At 58.6% G+C, this 18,328-nt stretch overlaps 2 protein-coding genes across 10 annotated transcripts; one reads left to right on the top strand and one right to left on the bottom strand.

Moving 5' to 3' along the window:
• CTSW (cathepsin W) lies at positions 1-6,856 on the top strand. 4 transcript variants are annotated; one of them, XM_073351656.1, is made up of 11 exons: positions 1-49; positions 2,273-2,339; positions 2,813-2,926; positions 3,141-3,274; positions 3,525-3,624; positions 4,220-4,300; positions 4,864-4,986; positions 5,443-5,507; positions 5,633-5,723; positions 5,871-5,929; positions 6,495-6,856. In XM_073351656.1, the coding sequence occupies exons 2-11, from the start codon at positions 2,288-2,290 to the stop codon at positions 6,606-6,608; spliced, it is 933 nt and encodes a 310-aa protein (XP_073207757.1). In that variant the 5' UTR covers positions 1-49; positions 2,273-2,287; the 3' UTR covers positions 6,609-6,856. The 4 variants fall into 4 exon arrangements, with proteins under 4 accessions (XP_073207757.1, XP_073207754.1, XP_073207756.1 ...); XM_073351653.1 differs by lacking the exon at positions 1-49 and adding an exon at positions 1,385-1,606; XM_073351655.1 differs by lacking the exons at positions 1-49; positions 4,220-4,300 and adding an exon at positions 1,385-1,606.
• BBS1 (Bardet-Biedl syndrome 1) lies at positions 6,108-18,013 on the bottom strand. 6 transcript variants are annotated; one of them, XM_073351646.1, is made up of 17 exons: positions 17,894-18,013; positions 16,835-16,911; positions 14,831-14,865; positions 14,213-14,485; positions 13,941-13,987; positions 13,538-13,576; positions 12,707-12,779; positions 12,306-12,437; positions 12,042-12,148; positions 11,499-11,619; positions 11,029-11,187; positions 10,685-10,754; positions 10,231-10,389; positions 9,516-9,649; positions 7,818-7,952; positions 7,653-7,739; positions 6,108-7,443 (listed from the first exon to the last, which is right to left on the bottom strand). In XM_073351646.1, the coding sequence occupies exons 1-17, from the start codon at positions 17,926-17,928 to the stop codon at positions 7,357-7,359; spliced, it is 1,770 nt and encodes a 589-aa protein (XP_073207747.1). In that variant the 5' UTR covers positions 17,929-18,013; the 3' UTR covers positions 6,108-7,356. The 6 variants fall into 6 exon arrangements, with proteins under 6 accessions (XP_073207747.1, XP_073207749.1, XP_073207748.1 ...); XM_073351647.1 differs by having other exon boundaries at positions 7,356-7,443; positions 7,818-8,085; XM_073351648.1 differs by lacking the exon at positions 7,818-7,952.
• Between the last annotated feature and the right edge of the window lie 315 nt (positions 18,014-18,328).

The raw sequence follows: 18,328 nt of genomic DNA, 5'->3' as shown, positions 1-18,328 counted from the left end.
CTCCTGGGAGCACCAAGCCATTCCCATCCCCCTTCACCTGCAGTTGAGGGTCAGGATGCTGATATCTGATGGGGCCCCCTGGTCCTGGTCCATGTGGGGAGGGGCGCAGCAGGTAGACCAGATGGCCCTGCACAGCAGAAGAGTGAGCAGGGGCATCATGGGGAGCAGTGGGTACGTGTCCTGGGGGATGGAGAGCAGCCAGGGACAGGGTGTAGGGGAATCTGGGAGTGGGGCAACTGGGCTGGATGAAACCCTTTTATAAGCCACTTCCAGCACGGACAGACCTGACCTTGGCATATTTCACACAGGACTCCCCCACTCCAATAGGGCCATGAAGGGAACATCTGTCCCAGCACTGCTGAACACACCCACCTCCATCCCAACCCACAGGCCCCTGCTCTCCCAGCCCCAGGCCCAATCCTGACCCACAGCCCCCTGCTCTCCAAGCCCTGGGCTCCCCATTCACTGGTGAATCAGGCACCATGTTTCCTGAAGTGACTGAGATTTCAGACCTTTCACACTAATAATCCCTCTACCTTCCCGCACAGGCCTGGGTCTGGGACCCTTAAAACACAGCAGCTGCTCAACTAAATGAGCCCAAGTGGGGAGCAGGAGGAGGGATTGGGAGCCTGGGGTTCTGGGGATAAATGGGGTCTGAAGCTGAGGAGTTGTCACGGGGGGGCAGTGGCAGAGTCAGGGGGAACCCAGGGCTGGGATAGCAGGGGGCTGCTTGTGTCAGGATGAAGCACAGAGCCCTGTGGTGCTGGGTACAATGAATGAAATCTGTCAGGTGATTAGCTGTTTGGAAGCTCAGTACCTGCACCTGTTCAAGGCTGCAGTGGGGTGGGGTGGACTCAGTCACGTCTCTGATCAAGTCCTGCCTGGCTAGCTAGGGTGGGGATTCAATAGGGGACACTTTCCCCTCACAATCAGTGCTGACCCCAGTGCCCTAGTAGACCTGACGGGTCGCTGAGCTGCAGGGGGGCTCAGTAGGGGGTGCTATGTGCCTCATTTCTCCAGTGCAGTGTTACCTGGAGGTCATGGCTGATCCTTTTCCCTGGACTCAGGGTGCAGACCCAGGCATCCAGGCTGGATTCCAGCATGGCCAGGCCAGCCCCTGACAGAGGTTCTGTGCTGTGGCTGCCATAAGCATCTTTGTTCCTGAGGTCCCTGGATTCTGGAGGACTGGTACCTCCCATGGGGGTGGGAGGTCACCAGGAGATGGGTCCTTGGGCTTAATGTAGCAGAGCAGATGAGTGATAGGAATGGATGGAACAATACCCCATTGTCCCCAAATCTGTCCCCCTCCGTGGTGCAGACCCTGAGGGCACAGGAGCAGGTTTGATGCTGCTTGGGGGTCTGAAACCCAACCCCCACCCCCCATCTCTCCCCGTCCCCGGATCTCACACCTGCAGCTCCTCTGCTCTGTGGTTTCCGTCATTCTTCTGCCTGCCCTTGCCTATATAACCCCCCCACAGGATGCCTGGGCAGGCACAGAGCAGCTACTGCCATGGGGCCTGGAGTCCTGAGTCCCTGCCTCCTGCTGCTGGGGGTCTGGGTCTGTGCCCTCCCAGCTGGCTCTGTCCTGCCCCCTGAACTCAGCAAGGTAAGGGATGGAGGACACACCTGGAGGGAGTAGTTTTGGGGCGGAGTGGGCCTGAAAGCCAGAGAAGAACAGAGAAGACACCGCGTGTCTGTGCCAAGAGCCATTGGCTACTGTGCTGAGACCCAGCACCTTGGTGCATGCATGGCGAATCCAAGGACAGGAATTGGAGCCAGCACCCTCGGGACAGGAAGGTCCTTTAGCCATTCCCCACCACTATAGGCCAGTCTGTGCCTCATGCTCCTTGCACACTCACATGCCATCCTCCGCACTCTCCCCCGTGCTCCACGTGCTACCCCCCCAGACACCAACACACACTCACCCAGATGGGTATGTGCCCCCATCCATCCCAGACATCAGTGGGCTCCACTCTACACCCCAAAGCAGGGATAGCCAGGGGCTGGGGATTGAGGGCCATGGGCAGAGCTTGGAGCAAGCGCAGAGCCCAGGGTTAGGCTAACAGGGGGCTGGGGGAGAGGATTGGGGGGCACTAGCAGGGCTGTGGGTGGGGGGAGCCCAGTGGTAGGATAGCAAGGGGCTGTGGGTGCAGACTGGGGGGCACCAGAAGGGCTGTGGGTAGCCGGGGCTGGGAGTGGGGGTTGAGGCAGGGGCACTGGCTGCTGGGATGCCCCTTTGCTGCCCACCATCCTGCTGGTTTGTCCATTTCAGGCTGAAGTGACTGGAATGTTCAAGGATTTTATGATTCAGTTCAACAGAACCTACAGGAGCCCCGCAGGTGACGGACAGGGAGGGGGGGGGGCTGTCGGTGTGGGGGGCAGGCAGCTCTTCCTGGAGGCTGTTACCACGGGGAGAAGGCGGGGGGCAGCAGAGGGATGGATGGGGCTGAGGCGGGAGTGCACAGACCAGCCCGATCCCCTTCTCCACGCCTCTGTGAGCAGCCACCTCTGAGTCTGGCCTGCCCGCGGCTGGTGTGAGCTGCCTACCCTGTGGCCGCATGCTCCCCTCCCTCCAAGTCCCAGGGCCGCGTGAGGGCGGGGGTGCTGCTGTGTCGCTCTTTCCGTCCCTCTGCTTTCACACCCAGCTCCCTGTGGCTCGGCTCTGCAGCTAGCAGCGGAAAGAGGCGCTGGACGGGTGGAAAATTCACGCCCCCGATTTGTGCTGGGGGGTGGGAGGGGCAGGATGTCCGATGCCACTGGCTGGAGTTGTCATGCCCCCCAGTACTCGTGACCCCCCCCCATCTCCCTCCAGAGCAGCACAGACGCTTCGGGATCTTCACGCGGAGCCTGCTTGCGGCGCGGCAGCTGCAGGAGACGGAGCGGGGCACAGGGCAGTACGGGGTGACCCGCTTCAGCGACTGGACAGGTGGGGAGTGACCCCCGACGCCCAGCACCTAACCAAGCGCCGCACCCCTCTCCCCTGCAGCTGTGTACCCCTCCCTTCCCCTGACCCCCACTGCTCTGCACCCCCTTCCCCTGCCCCCCTACTCTGCACTCCTTCCTTCCCTGCCCCCACTGCTCTGCACTCCTCACTCCCCCTTCCAGCACCCCCTCAGCACCATCTTCCTCTGTCTCCCCAGATGAGGAGTTCCGGGGGATGTTCTGGAGCCCCCCGCCCCATACCATGCACCAGGACCCCCGGCGCCCGAGGAAGAAATTCCCTAAGTCCTGCGATTGGAGGAAGACGGGGGCTGTGACCGCCGTGAAGAACCAGGTAGTTGTGGGACGGGTGGGTTGGGAATCCCCCAGACAGACAGTTAGATGGGGCAGGACAGGGGGTGCCATGGGGGGCTTAGTAATGACAAAATCATTCCACGTCCCCTTCCCCACTGCTCACCCCAGTTGTCGTCCCCTCCCTCAGCTGGGGCATTAGGGACAGCGCAGAGGCTGGGGAGAGCGCCCCTTCCTGCCCCACAGCACAGCGCCTCCTAGTGCCACGTAGGGCCTCATCCCTCTCTCCGCAGGGCCAGGAGTGCCGCTCCTGCTGGGCCTTTGCTGCCGTCGCCAACATCGAGTCCCTCTGGAACATCCACTTCCACCAGCCCCGGAACCTCTCGGTGCAAGGTAGGGACTGGGGGGTGCCCCACCCCCTCGACTGGAACAGGGCAGGGCACCCCAGCACTGCTCTGCTGTGTGCAGGTGAATGGGGCACAGAGGAGGGGGCACCTGGGGATGTTCTAAGCGCCTCCCCCTTCCCAGCCCAGAATCCCTCTGTGTGTGTGTAAAGTACCCCCTTCGTTTCCTGTCCCAAACTGGGAGCTTGTAACCCTTGAGGGACCTGGGAGCAGGCTGGGTGTGTGGGGTTTACAGGGACCATGACCCCATGCATTGGGTTTCGTATATTTGCACCCCATCTGCAATCACTGGGGTGGGGGCCTGGGGACAGCCCCACCACAGACTTGCCTCCCTGTAGGCCCGGATCCCCTCCCCAATCCCCAGTCTACTGGACGCTGAGCCCTGCCTGTGGAACTCTCCCCCACCAGATGTTAAAGCAGGGGGTGGCAGGTGCTGAGTCTCTCCATCCAGAGGTGGGTTGATCACCCCACTGGGAGCCGCTGTGGGATGAGCCTGTGTGCGCCACCCAGCAGGAGCAGGATCCCAAGGTCTGACTGGGGTGAGGGGGAGATGGCTTGGTGCTCACCCACTACTTCCCTTGCAGAGGTGTTGGACTGCAGCTGGTGCGGAGTGGGGTGCAACGGGGGCTACGTGTGGGATGCCTTCACTACGGTGCTACACAAGCGTATGTAGGCACTGGAGGGATGTGTGGGCCTTTGCCCTGCAGGCAATAAACCCCCCACATTCCCCTGGACTGTCCCCTATTCACCCCTCACAACTGTTTACTGTGAGGATATTTTAGTGCATGGAGACTCACTCTGACTCAGACTGGGGCCCCGCATCGTGCCAGGCACTGCACAGACCCTTAACCAGATTCGGGCCTGTCACCACAGGTGCTGCACAGACCCCTTGACTGAGATTGGGGCCCCCAGCATTGTGCAGACCTCAGCCCAGTCTGCAGTCCCCATCACCAGACACTGCGCAGACCCTGACCGAGATTGGGGGCCCACATCATGCTAGGTGCTGCATGGACCCTGACCCAGACCAGGAGCAATCTTCCCAATACTGTATATGGAAGGGAGACCCCTCCTCATTCCAAGACCCTGCTGTGGCCCCACTCTTTGTGACAGGTTGAATTTGGGGGGAGGGGGTTTACTCTGATCCTTGAATCCAGAACAGGGGAAGGATGGAGCAGGGAATGAGGCACTCTGGGCCCATCCCAGACCTTTCACATACACTCCCTCCCAGGCGGACTGACCCATGAGACTGCCTACCCCTACACAGGGAGACAGGAGAAATGCCACAACCTCAATAAGTATGAGCCGGCTGCCTATATCCAGGGCTTCCAGACACTTCCTGGAGATGAGGAGGGTGAGGCCTGTGGAGAGAGGGGTTGGGGTGGGGCCAGCACTGGGGACAGGGGGGAGTGGGCCATCTAGGATGGAGTGGTGGGGGCAAAGGGAGCAAGTGAGGGGAGTGGAACAGGATTAGGGGGTAACAAAGGGGACTGGGTGGGAGGGGGAGAAGCAGGGCCTGGGTGGGGGCAGAACTGATCAAGACCTGGCCAGTTTCCAGGCAGCTGTGCCTGGGGTGATGTGTGTGAAACCTACAAGGGGCTGGTTAGTTTCATGCTTCCCCCTGGGGGAGCTCTGAGCAGCAGAGGGGGAATGTGAGGGATGCAGAGGGCCCAGAGGACACAGGGAGGGGCAAGGGCCAATGTAGCCAGTGTGTGGGGACAGCAGCAGCCTGGTAGGGCCATGCCTGGGTCAGGGGTGTTTGTTCCTGGGTCCTCCTCCCCACCTAGTACATTTGGGTTTCCTCTTGTAGAAATAGCTGCACACGTCGCAACTGAGGGCCCAATCACAGTTACCCTGAACTCAGCTGCCATGAAGGTACGTGCCTCCCAGTTGTAGCAATGCGGGAGAAGCCTTCTGGCTACTCAGCCCATCCCATGGTGACCTGCCCACTAACCCCCCTCCCCCCGACTCACTTTCTGCTCATTTTTGTGCCTCTGCAGCATTATAAAAAGGGCATCTCACAGCCCTTGGTGAAGAACTGCAATCCAGACCAGGTGGATCATGTTGCCCTGCTGGTTGGCTACGGGGATGGTGAGTGGAGATGGGCTGTACAAGGGTTTGGATTTGGGTGAGATGGGGTTAAATGAACTGGGGGCTTGGCAGGGGGCTCGGCAGGGGGCTCAGCTGTCAAAAGCACTCTAAGACCACTGTGCCTTTCTCTTCATCAATTAATTGCAGTAAAGGGAAGGCAGTACTGGGTCATCAAGAACTCCTGGGGGGAAGACTGGGGAGAGAAGGTGAGTGGGGAGTGTATGTGGCTGCCCACAGGGCGGTGCTGTCTGTGGGTGCGTGGGCTGGTTTTGTCTGAAGGAGGCTGTGCTGTGGGATCCTACAGAGATGGCCTCTGGGTGGGGTGCAGGGACCATTTAAACAGGGATCTCCTGCCTAACACTAAGACACAGCCACCACTGGGGTGAGATGTGGGCTTTTATTATACACTCCCTGTCCAGGTTCAGACCTCGTTCCAGTTTGATGCAAAGGCTGAGTGAGCGTATGTCTACACTTAAACCACTACCACGACACAGTTGCACGGCCACCTCCACCAATGGCAGGGGTTCTCCTGTCACTGAAGTTCATCCACCTCCCGAGAGGCAAGAGCTAGGCTGATGGAAGAATTCTTCCATCCACCTAGCACAGGCTACTGCAGGGGTAGGTCGGCACTGCTACGTCTCTCAGGGTGTGTGGATTTTTACTCCCCCGAGAGATAGAGCTATGCCAATGTAAGTTCCCAGTGTAGAGCAGCCCTGGGTGAGGAAAGGCTGTACAGCACCATCTGTCCCTAACTGCGTGTCCCCTCGGCAGGGCTATTACCGTCTCTATCGCGGCAGGAACGCCTGTGGCATCACCATGTTCCCTGTAACAGCCACCGTCAACCGCATTGGGGTCCTGGGACATAAAGTCCACTGCCCCCCCTGAAGGGGATGCTGCTGCTGCAGAGATCCTGCTGACTCCCCTGCCACCACCAAGATAGAAATAACTGGGGCCATGGGCCTTCGCTGTGTGATGGGGGAATAAATTCGATACTCAGACTGCTATAGCTTCATACCCACAGGTACCCAGAGCTGGACTTGGCCCTTCCAGCAACACTGCCTCCAAGTGAATGCTCCTTCCCTTTGCTGCAGCAGCAAAAGGGGCCTACGAAACTGTCATTAAACTGATTTTATGTGCTATGTGTGTGGCCCCTTTGACTGGGGGAGGTTGCTGAATTGTTAACCTGAGAGTACTACCCCTGACTCCTCCCACGCTGCACACTCCACACACCAGCACCCTCGGTACAGCAACTGTCCTGGCTTTATTGGGATGCTACGATCACAGCTAAGGGGGTTTCTAGGTGCTACCCCCAGGGCTGTGGATGGGAGAGAAACACCCCATCCTCCAGCAGCTCTTGATACCAAACCAGGCATAAGTCCTCCCCCCGCCCCCCCTGCTGTAAGGAGCTGGCCTGATCCCGGACAAAGCAGCTGGGTCTGCACCCCAGGCTGGGGTGGGGACGGCAGCCCCAACACCCCCTCTACATGGTCCCACATCAGCAGTGTGCACCCTGGGGGCAGCTTGTGGTTCACTGCACAGCAGGGGGCCTCGGCTCCCAGTCCTGGCTCTGATCCAGTGAGGGTTCCTATGGGATCTACTGCAGCTCTGGTCTCCATTGCCCCTCAGAGGCGGTTCAGGCAGCAGCCAGGCCCTCACTCACTGGCATGTTGATATGGGCAGTCAGCAAGGGCATGCTCTGGCCCTCCCGCAACACAAACACCTGCAAGAGAGGAGACAGAGAGCCCCACGCTGAGATGCAGCCACCTCTGGGGTGGGGTGCAGGGACTCTTTATACACAGATCCTTCCCTTGGCACTGAGATGCAGCCACCTCTGGGTCCTACCCCCCCACACACACACACAGCAGGAGGGAGGTGGGAGCATTTTAAAGGGTCAGGCATCTCTCTGGGATGGGGTGTCCCTGTACAAACCTTGATGACGTCCGAGATCCCCTTGTCACTCAGACACTCCACAAAGGTTTCAATGGGGTAGTTCAGTCCCGGGACCAGCATAGGGGCCTGTAGGGAGACAAAGCTGAGTTAGTCAGAGTGCAGGAGCCCATAGGAGCGGTCAGAGGTGTTGTGGAGTGGGGGTACCTTGAAGAAGGCTCTCTTCATAGCATAGAGGCTCTGGTCGTAAAGGAAGCTCACCAGCAGGTTGATGGAAGGGCGCCCAGCTGACGTGTTCTGAATGTGGAGGGTCAGTTTGAAGGTGGGGCCGATGCCCTGGACCTGGGGGTGGGGTGGGGAGGGGGTAGATCCTGAGCACAAGTTCAGTGCAAGGGGGAGAGGAGTCCTTGATCCCACAGCCTGGGGTTGGGGGGTTCTCCATCACAGGAGCCACAAGAAAGGTCCCCCTGGAAATCTAAAGAGATGATTGAATCCCAAATCTCACCCTCTCCGTTCCCGACTTCAGCCCAGATCTGCTCAGTGAGTTAGAGGCACATCGCCTCTGGATTGGAAGCCCCCAAGCGATGGAGAGTTCCCTGCTCCCGTTGTTCGAAGGGCAAATCCCTCTCCCTGTTAAACACTGGCTGTGGCTGATGGTGGCTCCTGGCTCTTGCTCAGACTGTGTCTGCGACCTTCATGAACCCCCTGCTCCCATAAATCCCCCCACCATGCAGAGAGACCGGAATCAAGCCCCCCCCAGGACCTTCTCTCAGAGGAACTCTTCCACCAGGGCTCCCTGAGGCCCAGGGTTTCCAGTCTGGCATTGTTCGCATGGCTCCTCGCTGACCCCTCCCCAGTGGGTCAGTAACCTCGTGGAAGAGCAGCCCCCCAAGTACATGCAGCATCCTGTAGTGGCCTTGCAGGCGCTGTCTGCTGCGCTCCCAAAACCTCCGCCTTGGGCAGCAGAGAAATCAGATGCTTCTCTCCCACCAGTGACCTGCCAAAGCAGGCAGCTTAGTCTAGTGATTAGACCATGAGCTTCAACCTAGAGCCCTGCAGCGGGACTGGGATCCCGAGGGTCCCGCTGCCATAACAGCGGGAGCGGGAGAAAAATTCAAGAAACAATATGGGGGGCAGGATTAAAAAGATATTCCTTCCACACTGCAAACAACATGAATGCCCCGGCCAGCAGGCACCGCTCTCTGGCCGCCCAGCTCTGAAGGCAGCGCTGCCGACAGCAGCAGCGTAGAGCTAAGGGTGGCAGTGGGAACTCTCCCTGCCTGTGCCTGGGGATGGCTTCCAGTCCCCTTTGCATGATGATGCAGGGGCTCTCCAGCCATATGCATGGAGGGTTAGAGGTTTCTAATCCCTGTGTGTGGGGAAGGGGAGATGCAGGGGCTGTTCATCCCCTTGTAGGGATGAGGATTCCGATCCTTCTAAATGGGGGAGTTGAGAGGGTCAGGGGGTTCCCATCCCATTGCACGGGGTACAGGGACTAGAAGGGTGCTGGGGGGGAGACATTTGCTGAAAGCAGCACGTTCAGCCATTGCTGGGGCAATTTTAGAGCCCTGCAGCGGGACTGGGATCCCATGGGTCCCACTGCCATAATAGCAGGAGCAGGATAAAAATTCAAGAAACAAGGCGGGAGCGGGCAGGAGTGAGTATTGCAGGGCAGGATGGGAGCAGGATTTAAAAAATAGTCCACACAGGGACAACCCACAGCAGGGAAAACAGCCCAGCCCCACGCCCGCTAGGCCCCGCCCCCAAGCTGTGGAGAACCCAGGATTCCTGGCTCCCAGCCTCCGCTTGCACAATCCTAAATTTTCTCACCCCGTCTCCTGGCTCCCTCCAAATGCCCCATACCCTTCTCATTCCAAGGGTCTGGTGTCCCCATGACCCACTCACCACTGCATTCATCTTAATGGGCTCCTGCAGTGTGGATGTGATGGGCGCCAGGCTGGACTCCAGCGCCTTGACATAGGCCCGGGCTGCCATGAGCCGCAGCCGGTACAGGTCCATCTGGAACACATGGTGCATGGCTGGTGAGGGATGAAGGGACAGTGAGGACAGAAAGTCAGCCTGCAGCAAGCAGCCAATCAACAAGAGGGATCTCTACCAATCACAATGGATCTTGGTTTTACGCCTTATCTACAGCACAGTGCCCCTTAGTGTGGCACTGCGGCATCAGGGTCAGCACCCGGATTGAGCCCCCAACCCTGCTCCCTGCAGCGCAGCGCCCCCTGGGGCATTGGGGCAGCACTGACTGCGGGAAGAGTGCCTGCCACTGAGTCCCCATCCTGCTCCCTGCAGCACAGCACCCCCGAGTGGCTGGCTCGTGCATTTGCACTAACATGCTGAGTTGGTAAGTAAATCCCAGGCCAGTGGCTTCTATCTTTCCTATAGTGGATGCTCAGAGTGGGACTGGTGGCTCTATGGCTGGGCGCATAGGAAGAGACCCATGTTCGGGGGGGCATGGAAAATGTAGTGGGAGATGCCCCACCTCGCCTCCCACCCCCAATCTCCGCTCCTCCCACTCATTCCCCTACACTCCCAGCTGCTCCCTCCCCAATCTGCCCACAAGCAGTCCCCCTCCTCAACCCACCATTCCTGCCCCACTCACCCACAGCATTCTCGCGTTCCCGCAGAGTCTGGTCCACGTAAAGCCTGGTCTTCTTGGGCACACTGAGTCGGATGCTCTGGGCCACAGGAGGGCCTAGTGACATGTCCTTCTCCTCAAACACGGCTGTGCGCTTCAGGATCTTGATGATCAGCCCCCCGCCTGGGCAGTGGGATAACCAGGATACAGTACAAATGGGCACAAAGCTCCTGAATCCCCTCTTCCTAGATCAGACCCATGGGCCCATCCCCCGTGGTGTACTGTCTCCAATAGTGGCTGGTCCCGTTAATGCCCCTCGCTGCACCGCACTGTCCCACAGGAGTTGAATTCCTTCCTGACCCATCAGCTGGAGCCCAGCTGATGCCTACAGCCAACAGCATCCCCTGCAGGGTGCATTCAGTATTGCACAGCAGCACATGGAACTGAATGGTGCCCACCCAGCACGCCCCTTGCCCACCTTTACTCGTCATGATCAGGGTGTTGTCCTCACGCCCATAGCGGCCAAAGCAAATACTGGTGACCACATCCTGTGGGGGAGCAAAGGGGAGGGGGTAATGGGGTATCAGGCAGCTCGGCCAGTGTCCATAACCACCAGACCCACAATTCTGGCTCCTAGCCTCCTCACTCTAACCCACTAGATCCCATTCCCTTCTCAGAATTAGGGATAGAACCCAAGAGGCCTGGCTCCCAGCTCCCTGCTCTAACCCATGAGACCCTACTCTCCTCCCAAAGCTGGGACAGAGTCCTGCATTAAGAGTCCTGCATTACCCCAGCACTGGCTTTGCCTGATGGGGAAATTACCTGGGTGCGGATGACGTCCACAAGGTTTTTATCCCGGTACATGTGCACCTCCTGGTTGGCCAGACCTACCATCACAGCCTGGAAGCCGCGTGATTTATGATCTAGGAGGCTCATGGTCATCAGTGGGGCTGGCAGATAGACTGTCCACAGCTTCTTCCCCTGTAAGAGAAAGAGATCTGGCACTCAAATGTAGCCATCTCTGGGGTGAGATGCAAGGCTGTTTATCTGACTCTGGGGTGGGGCAGAGGGGCTATTTATACAAGGATCCCTTGTGTGGCACCCCTGTGACACTGGCCCCCTAAGCAGACTAGACTTAGAATAGAGCCATGGAGATCTCCCACTGGCCCCCAGGGAGAGGCGCCTTGGTAACAGGTGGTGTAGGGAGTAGATCTAGGGGCACACAGGTTCCAAGACTTGCCCAGCTGCCCCACCCCTAGTGCCCCGTAGGGGGTGCCCTCACCCACTCCCACCTTCTGTGTATAGCCCTGCAGGGTTTCGTCGGAGCAGCCAGCCACGATATTCTTGTGTACCCGCACCAGCCCCATGGGCTGGGCACTCAGTTCGATGCAGTACTTGGGCCGCTTGGACTCCCTGGAGTGGGAAGGGAGGGCAGACAGGTCAGTGCCAGCCCCCCACTGTGCTTGCTGCCCCACCCAATCCCCTCCTCCAACTCCTGCCTTGTGGGCTCCAGTCACCCTCCCCACCCCCTGCGCCAAGGGAATGGGCACAGACAGGCCTCACCAGCAGGAATGTTACAGCAAAACTAAACCTTCAGGCACTGGGGCCTGGCACTCGTGGCTGTTGGGCAGTGGGGCAGCAGGGAGGCAGAGTATTGGGATGGGCCCATGGATCTGATTGGAGAGAGAAGGGAATACCAAGCTGGAAAGGACCATAGATCTGATCTGGTGGGAGGGGGAGACATAGCAGGTTCCTTATCTGATGTTCCTCAGCACTCCCCTGCCTTCCCCTTTGTCCCATTCCAGCCCCAAGCACCCCTCACGGCTGGCTGTCACCTGCGGAGGATGTAGATGCTCCCATCCCGGCAGGCCACCGTGACCCGGTACTCCACATCGAACTGCCCCATCACGTCCAGGAAGGCTGGCACGCTTGGCAACGTCATCTGCAACAGCAAATGGAAAGCTGGGGCAGCCCCACACCCGTGGGAACGAGCTATATATGAGCAGGGGTCCCTCGCCTGGTGCTGAGATGCAGCCACCTCTGGGGTGGGATGCGGGGACTGTTTATATAGGGACCCCCTCACCTGGCACCCAACTCACCTTGGCCAGGATAGTGAAGGCTTCAGGGTCCAGGATGAGGACATCGGCGCTCTCCGTCCCAATCACCAGGCAGCTGACCGCGTCCTCATCTGCCATGTTCTTCTTCAGTGTGCTCATGCACGTGATGACAGTCTGGATAGGGAGATGGTCATGAGAGGGGTATGGACCTCTCCCCCTTCCCCAGTCTCCCTCTCTACCCAGGAAGGGCAGTGCCAGTCTCCCCAGAGGGTATGCTGGGAAGGAAGGGTACCTGGAAGGCCCTGCTGGGACCCACAAGTCGTCGGTGGGGAACTGGAAATGCTAGAATACTCCCTTTCTCCAACCCCCATCCCCCTGAGTCCCTTACTCTTGGAGGATCCACTGGGGAGTTTCCCGCAGACCTAGGGCAGGGCAGGACCCACCTGGCGCTTGATCGGTTGCCCCTTATGTAGGTTTACAAAATTCTCCATCTCTGGTACATCTTGGGCCAGGAACCTGGGGGTTGGGGAGACAGAGAAGGGGATTGTGGGATAGTGACACAGCTTGCTCTGGTCCACGGTGTCCTCTGTACCACTTAAAACAGGAGCTCTGCTGCTGAGAGCCTTCCAAGCTTTGGGACAATGTCCCCCCACCCGGCCTATGCTCCCTACACCACCTGCCTCCCCCACTGCCGAAATCCCTCCCCGATCACCCAGCCCCCCGGCTTGTGGTCCCTACACCACCTGTCTCCCCCACAGCCGAGGTCCCTCCCAGATCCCCCCCAACTCGGCTTGTGCTCCCCACACCACCTGCCTCCCCCACTGCCAAAATCCCTCCCCGATCCCCGCGCCATGGCTTGTGCTCCCCACGCAACCCGTCCCCCCCACTGCCAAGATCCCTCCCCGATCCCTACCCCGCGGCTTGTGCTCCCCACACCACCCATCCCCCACACTGCCAAGTTCCCTCCCAGATCCCCACCCACCCTTGGCTTGTGCTCCCCACTCCCCCTGCCTCCCCACTGCCAAGATCCCTCCCTGATTCCCACCCCTCCAGCCTGTGCTCCCTACAACACCGGGCTTCTCTGCTGCCAGGATCCATCCCTGACCCCTGCACACCCTCTCCCTTGGCCACCAGCCTCAAGCTTCCTGCTCCAATCCCTGAAAAAGCTGGGTTCCTAGAGCTCCCAGCCCAGGGTTTTGGTGCTAGCCAGGAAATCGCTGGAGGGTGAGGTGCTCATGCCACTCCCTGCCCTCAGTGGTACCATATGGTCTTACCTCAGTGATCGTACCGACAGGGGGATCTCCGCCTTGTCCCTGACACATGAAGATGTTGAACAGAGAGGAAGACATTGGACAGAAACTCAGTATGATACATTCACCATCACAGACCCTACCATCCACAACCCAGAACAGAACACAGGAGTCCTGATTTCTCACCCACTTTACCGTAACCACTAGATCCCACTCCACTCCCAGAGCTGGGGATAGAACCCGGGAGACCTGGCTTTCAGCATGTCCAGCTCTAACCTCAAGGATCTCCCCAATGTCCACACCCAGGGATCGAATGTTAAATGCCTCTGGCATTAGCTCCCATCACTTGCTAAGCCAGGGACCAGGATGGAGTTTCTGGGCGGTGTGGTGATGTGACAGTCCATGGTGGAAAGGAAGAGCCACTCACCGGATCCCCTCCAGCATTTCCTTCAGAGTCAGGGGGTCGATCATGTCCTGGAACGAGATGCAGACAGAGAGAGATGGGAAGGCACATGACTACAAGCTGGGAATAGAACCCAGGCATCCTGGCTCCCAGACTCTGTATTCTAACCACTGGACCCCACTCCCAGAGCTGGGTCTGATGTGGAGTGCCAGGGAGGGGTGGGCCCATTGGTTTGATGTGGGGCAGGGGTGCGGACAGGTACCTTGGGCTGGCCATGCCACCCCCAACCTGCTCACCTCTTTGGCCTGCTCCCAGACATCCTGCTCCAGGGGGTTGGCATCCAGGGGGGGCAGGGTGAATTTGAAGTAGGGCCGCAGGTTCTTGTAGACATAGATGAATGGTCCGGAGGCCACGGCCACGGCAGGCGTGCGTGGCTCATTCTGGTCCATTAGGAAGGTGGTCACGGCAGCCGGCAGGTCCAACAAGGTGCTCTCGCTAGCCAGCCCCGTGCCCCGGTACACCTTCAGCCTCATGGTGTGTCCAGCCATGCCCAGGTCACCCACCACCAGCTGGGGGGTAGACAGAGACAGAAGGGTAGTGCTGGGGGGTCCTCACCCCCCACCCCAGGGCAGCTCCCACCTGCTGGGCTGGGCATGGACACCCTCACTACCCCTTGCCCAGAGAGGCAACTGGCCCAGAATGCTCACCCCCACCCTGAATGCTTTCCCCCACCCCGCCCCAAGAGACACACTCCCCATCCAGATGCTGTTTGCCCCTGGGGGGTTAGCCAAAGCCAGGGTGGAGTATGGGGGATACCAGGCCCAGGGGGCTGATCTGGGAGGTGGTGGAGGGGTGAGATACCAGGTTGGGTAGGCCCATTGCCTGGGGTGGGCAGGCAGGCCATCCTTCCTCACCTTGTACTCTCCATCGCCATGCAGGTCAGCCAGGGCTGGAACAAAAGAGAGATGTGGAGTCAGCATCCCTGATAACCTCCCCCCGGCTCAGCAGGTCCAGCCATGCCCAGTATCTGCATGGGAGACCAAGGGGATGCTCTCCCCTCCCAGTGAATACTAACCACAGTGCCCCAGCATGATGCCAGGGGGCACTGTGCTGCAGGGAGTTTGTGGGGGTGGGAGTAGTAGGAGGTGTTCTCTCCTCGCAGATGTGCTGGCTCATTCCATACCAACTGTGGAGGCTTGTGCTCCAGAGCCATGTAATAATTTGAAGGACTTTGAGGTAAAAGGGGCTCTGGAACCATGGAGTGTAAAAGCATCACTGCGAGCCAGGACTCCTGGGTTCTATCCTCAACTCAAGAAGGCAGACCATCTAGCCACTATGCTCAGTGCTCTGTAACCACAGGGCTGTGTCTATCACTGCTGTGTGTCCGGTTCCCCTCTGGAATGCTCTCAGCAAGGTCCCACAAATGTCCATAGTGGCATGGAAAGTTGGGGGATATGCCCTAGGGGAGAGTGTCTGAGACCTCTGTAATGGGTGGCCCTCCACTGGTCCTAGCTAGCGTGAGCCCAACAGTATTAGTCATTATCCCTAGCAGCACAGCTTCCATCTATCTCCCCTTCCCAGGGATGTTAGTGGTGGACAGGAGGAAGACAAGGTGCCATAGAATTGATTAGAGAGACAAGGTATTGGACCAACTTCTGTTGGTGTGAGAGACAAGTTTTCAAGCTACACAGAGCTCTTCCTCCGGTGTGGGAAAGGTACTCTGAAAGCGTGTCTCTCTCTCTCACCAGCAGAAGTTGGTCCAATAAAAAAATATTCCCTCCCCTACCTTGTCTCGCTAATATCCTGGGACTGACACAGCTACATCTACACTGCATACAACAATTAGAAGGGATTACACAGGGCCCTGGCAGCCGGGGCTGCTTGCTATGCGCTACAGTTAGTTATTTAATTGGAATCCGAGGCAGGCTGGGAACCAAGCTTCTAACCTCAGCTTTGGGAGGTGAGTGGAGTCCAGGAGGTTAGAGCTCGGGGCTAGAACACGTGGCTAAGGGGGGTCCAGTGGTTAGCATACGGGAGGGACTGGGAGCCAGGACTGGGAGCCAGAAGACGTGACCGTCTTCCCAGTTCTGGGAAGGGATAATGTAGACAGTTATAAGGTTTTCTTCCCAGCATTATCAGGAAGGCAACAGCTGCTTTCCAGTGAGTTCTCCTTGGAGGACCTAGAGATGTGGAGCTGGGGTTCTGTCACTGAAGAGAGGGAGGGGGTTAAATCTTTAACGGAGAACACTTTCCTGCCAACCTGGCATCAGGCCTCAGACTTAAATAAGCTTCAGACCATCCCCTTCATTGCCTTTCCCTGCGTTTGTAAGTTCCACATCCTGTTTGCTGTGGCTAGGTGTTTCACACACTCACTGTGAGAGAGAGGCGACTATGGAGAGAACAAGAGCTCCCATCCCCATGAGTGTTAACAAACCTGGGTGGGAGGGAGGGGAGAGTTTACTTCGTATTCCCAGGGTTGAGATCCCATGTATCTGTACATAACTATGCTTTGCCATCTGCCAGCACCACATGAGCTTAAGTGACCTTGAGAAGAGCTTCCTTTGCGAGGTACCTCACTAAGTTATTGATGGAGAATGTGGGGGCCAGATAAGGGAAGGGACTTATCTAAGCACCTACAGAGACAATATGGCAGGAACAGAACCCAGCTGTTTGGATTCTCAGCACCCCACCACCCACACATTATAACCACTGGAATAGAAACTAAAAGTCCTGATTCCCAGTCCCCCTCCAATCTAACCACTAGCCCTCATGCATCTCACAGAGCCAGAACTCCGGGCCCTTTTCCCCCTCCCTCCCCACCTCTAACCACTCCATGGGCCTCCACCCAGGAGAATCCCACTGGACCATTCCCCAGCTCTCTCAGCTAAGGGCACTTTATGGGGGGATCCTGGACTTACCGATGCAGGAGGAGAACGTGTAGAGATTGGCCATGGGGTCATAATGGGCATCCAGCCATTTGGAGTTGGCTTCATTACTGGAGGGGGATGTGGACAGGGTGAGGACACAAAGAGACAGGTAGACACAGAGCGACAGTGAGAAACTGGGATAGATTTCAATAAAAAAAAAGGAACAGAAATTCCAGCAGACCCAATCCCTCCCCATCTGCTCTCACCACGGGACCCCACTCTCCTCCTGGAGCTGGGATAGATCCCACGAGTCCTGGCTCCCAGCCCCTCCCCTATGCTAACCACTAGTCCCCTCTCTCCTCCCAGAGCTGGGATAGAACCCAGGAGTTCTGGCTCCCAGCCCCTCCCCTATGCTAACCACTGGACCCCACTCCCCTCTCAGAGCTGGGATAGAACCCAGGAGTTCTGGCTCCCAGTCCCTCCCGTATGCTAACCACTGGACCCCACTCTCCTCCCAGAGCTGGGATAGAACCCAGGAGTTCTGGCTCCCAGCCCCTCCCCTATGCTAACCACTGGACCCCACTCTCCTCCCAGAGCTGGGATAGAACCCAGGAGTTCTGGCTCCCAGCCCCTCCCCTATGCTAACCACTGGACCCCACTCTCCTCCCAGAGCTGGGATAGAACCCAGGAGTTCTGGCTCCCAGCCCCTCCCCTATGCTAACCACTGGACCCCACTCTCCTCCCAGAGCTGGGATAGAACCCAGGAGTTCTGGCTCCCAGCCCCTCCCCTATGCTAACCACTGGACCCCACTCCCCTCCCAGAGCTGGGAGGAGATCCAGGAGTTCTGGCTCCCAGCCCCTCCCCTATGCTAACCACTGGACCCCACTCCCCTCCCAGAGCTGGGATAGAACCCAGGAGTTCTGGCTCCCAGCCCCTCCCCTATGCTAACCACTGGACCCCACTCCCCTCCCAGAGCTGGGAGGAGATCCAGGAGTCCTGGCTCCCAGCCCCAGCCCGTCCCCCGCTGGGAAGAGGATCACAGTCATTGCCACCCCCAGCTAACCAGGCCCAGGAAAGAGGGGTTCAAGGGTCACCAACACCCCCCTCACCTCTCGCTGCTGGAGGAGGAGGAGGTGGCCGCCATATCCTGCTCTAGGACGGGCAGGATCTGTTGCTACGGCAACCAACGGCTGTGGATGGGAGTTACTGGAAAACAGTCCCCTAGCCAGATACGGTGTCTCACTCAAAAGGGCCCTTCCGGGGGAGACCAACCCTAGCAACTCAGGGTTCCGGATGTGTGGGGACTGTCTCCGCCCCGCCTCCCACCCCACATCTACCCCCAGTGAATCTGGGGCGCGCGGCGACACGGGGCGGGAAGACAGCAGAGCAGCTCCTGCAAGGGAGGAGTCACCCCAAGAGCCTGACTTCCACCTGGATCCAGCCTCCAAGGGAGATGGTCCCCCTAGGAGCTGTGCTGGGACCCCCAACTTGACTGCCCCACAGTACAGGCTCCAGTGCCAGCGTCCCCAGGAGGGGAAAGGCCC

Source organism: Lepidochelys kempii, chromosome 7 (assembly GCF_965140265.1).
Source record: "Lepidochelys kempii isolate rLepKem1 chromosome 7, rLepKem1.hap2, whole genome shotgun sequence".
Taxonomy (NCBI): Eukaryota; Metazoa; Chordata; order Testudines; family Cheloniidae; genus Lepidochelys; species Lepidochelys kempii.
The sequence above is the reverse complement of the archived record's forward strand: the minus strand, read 5'-3'. Positions and strand labels throughout refer to the sequence as shown.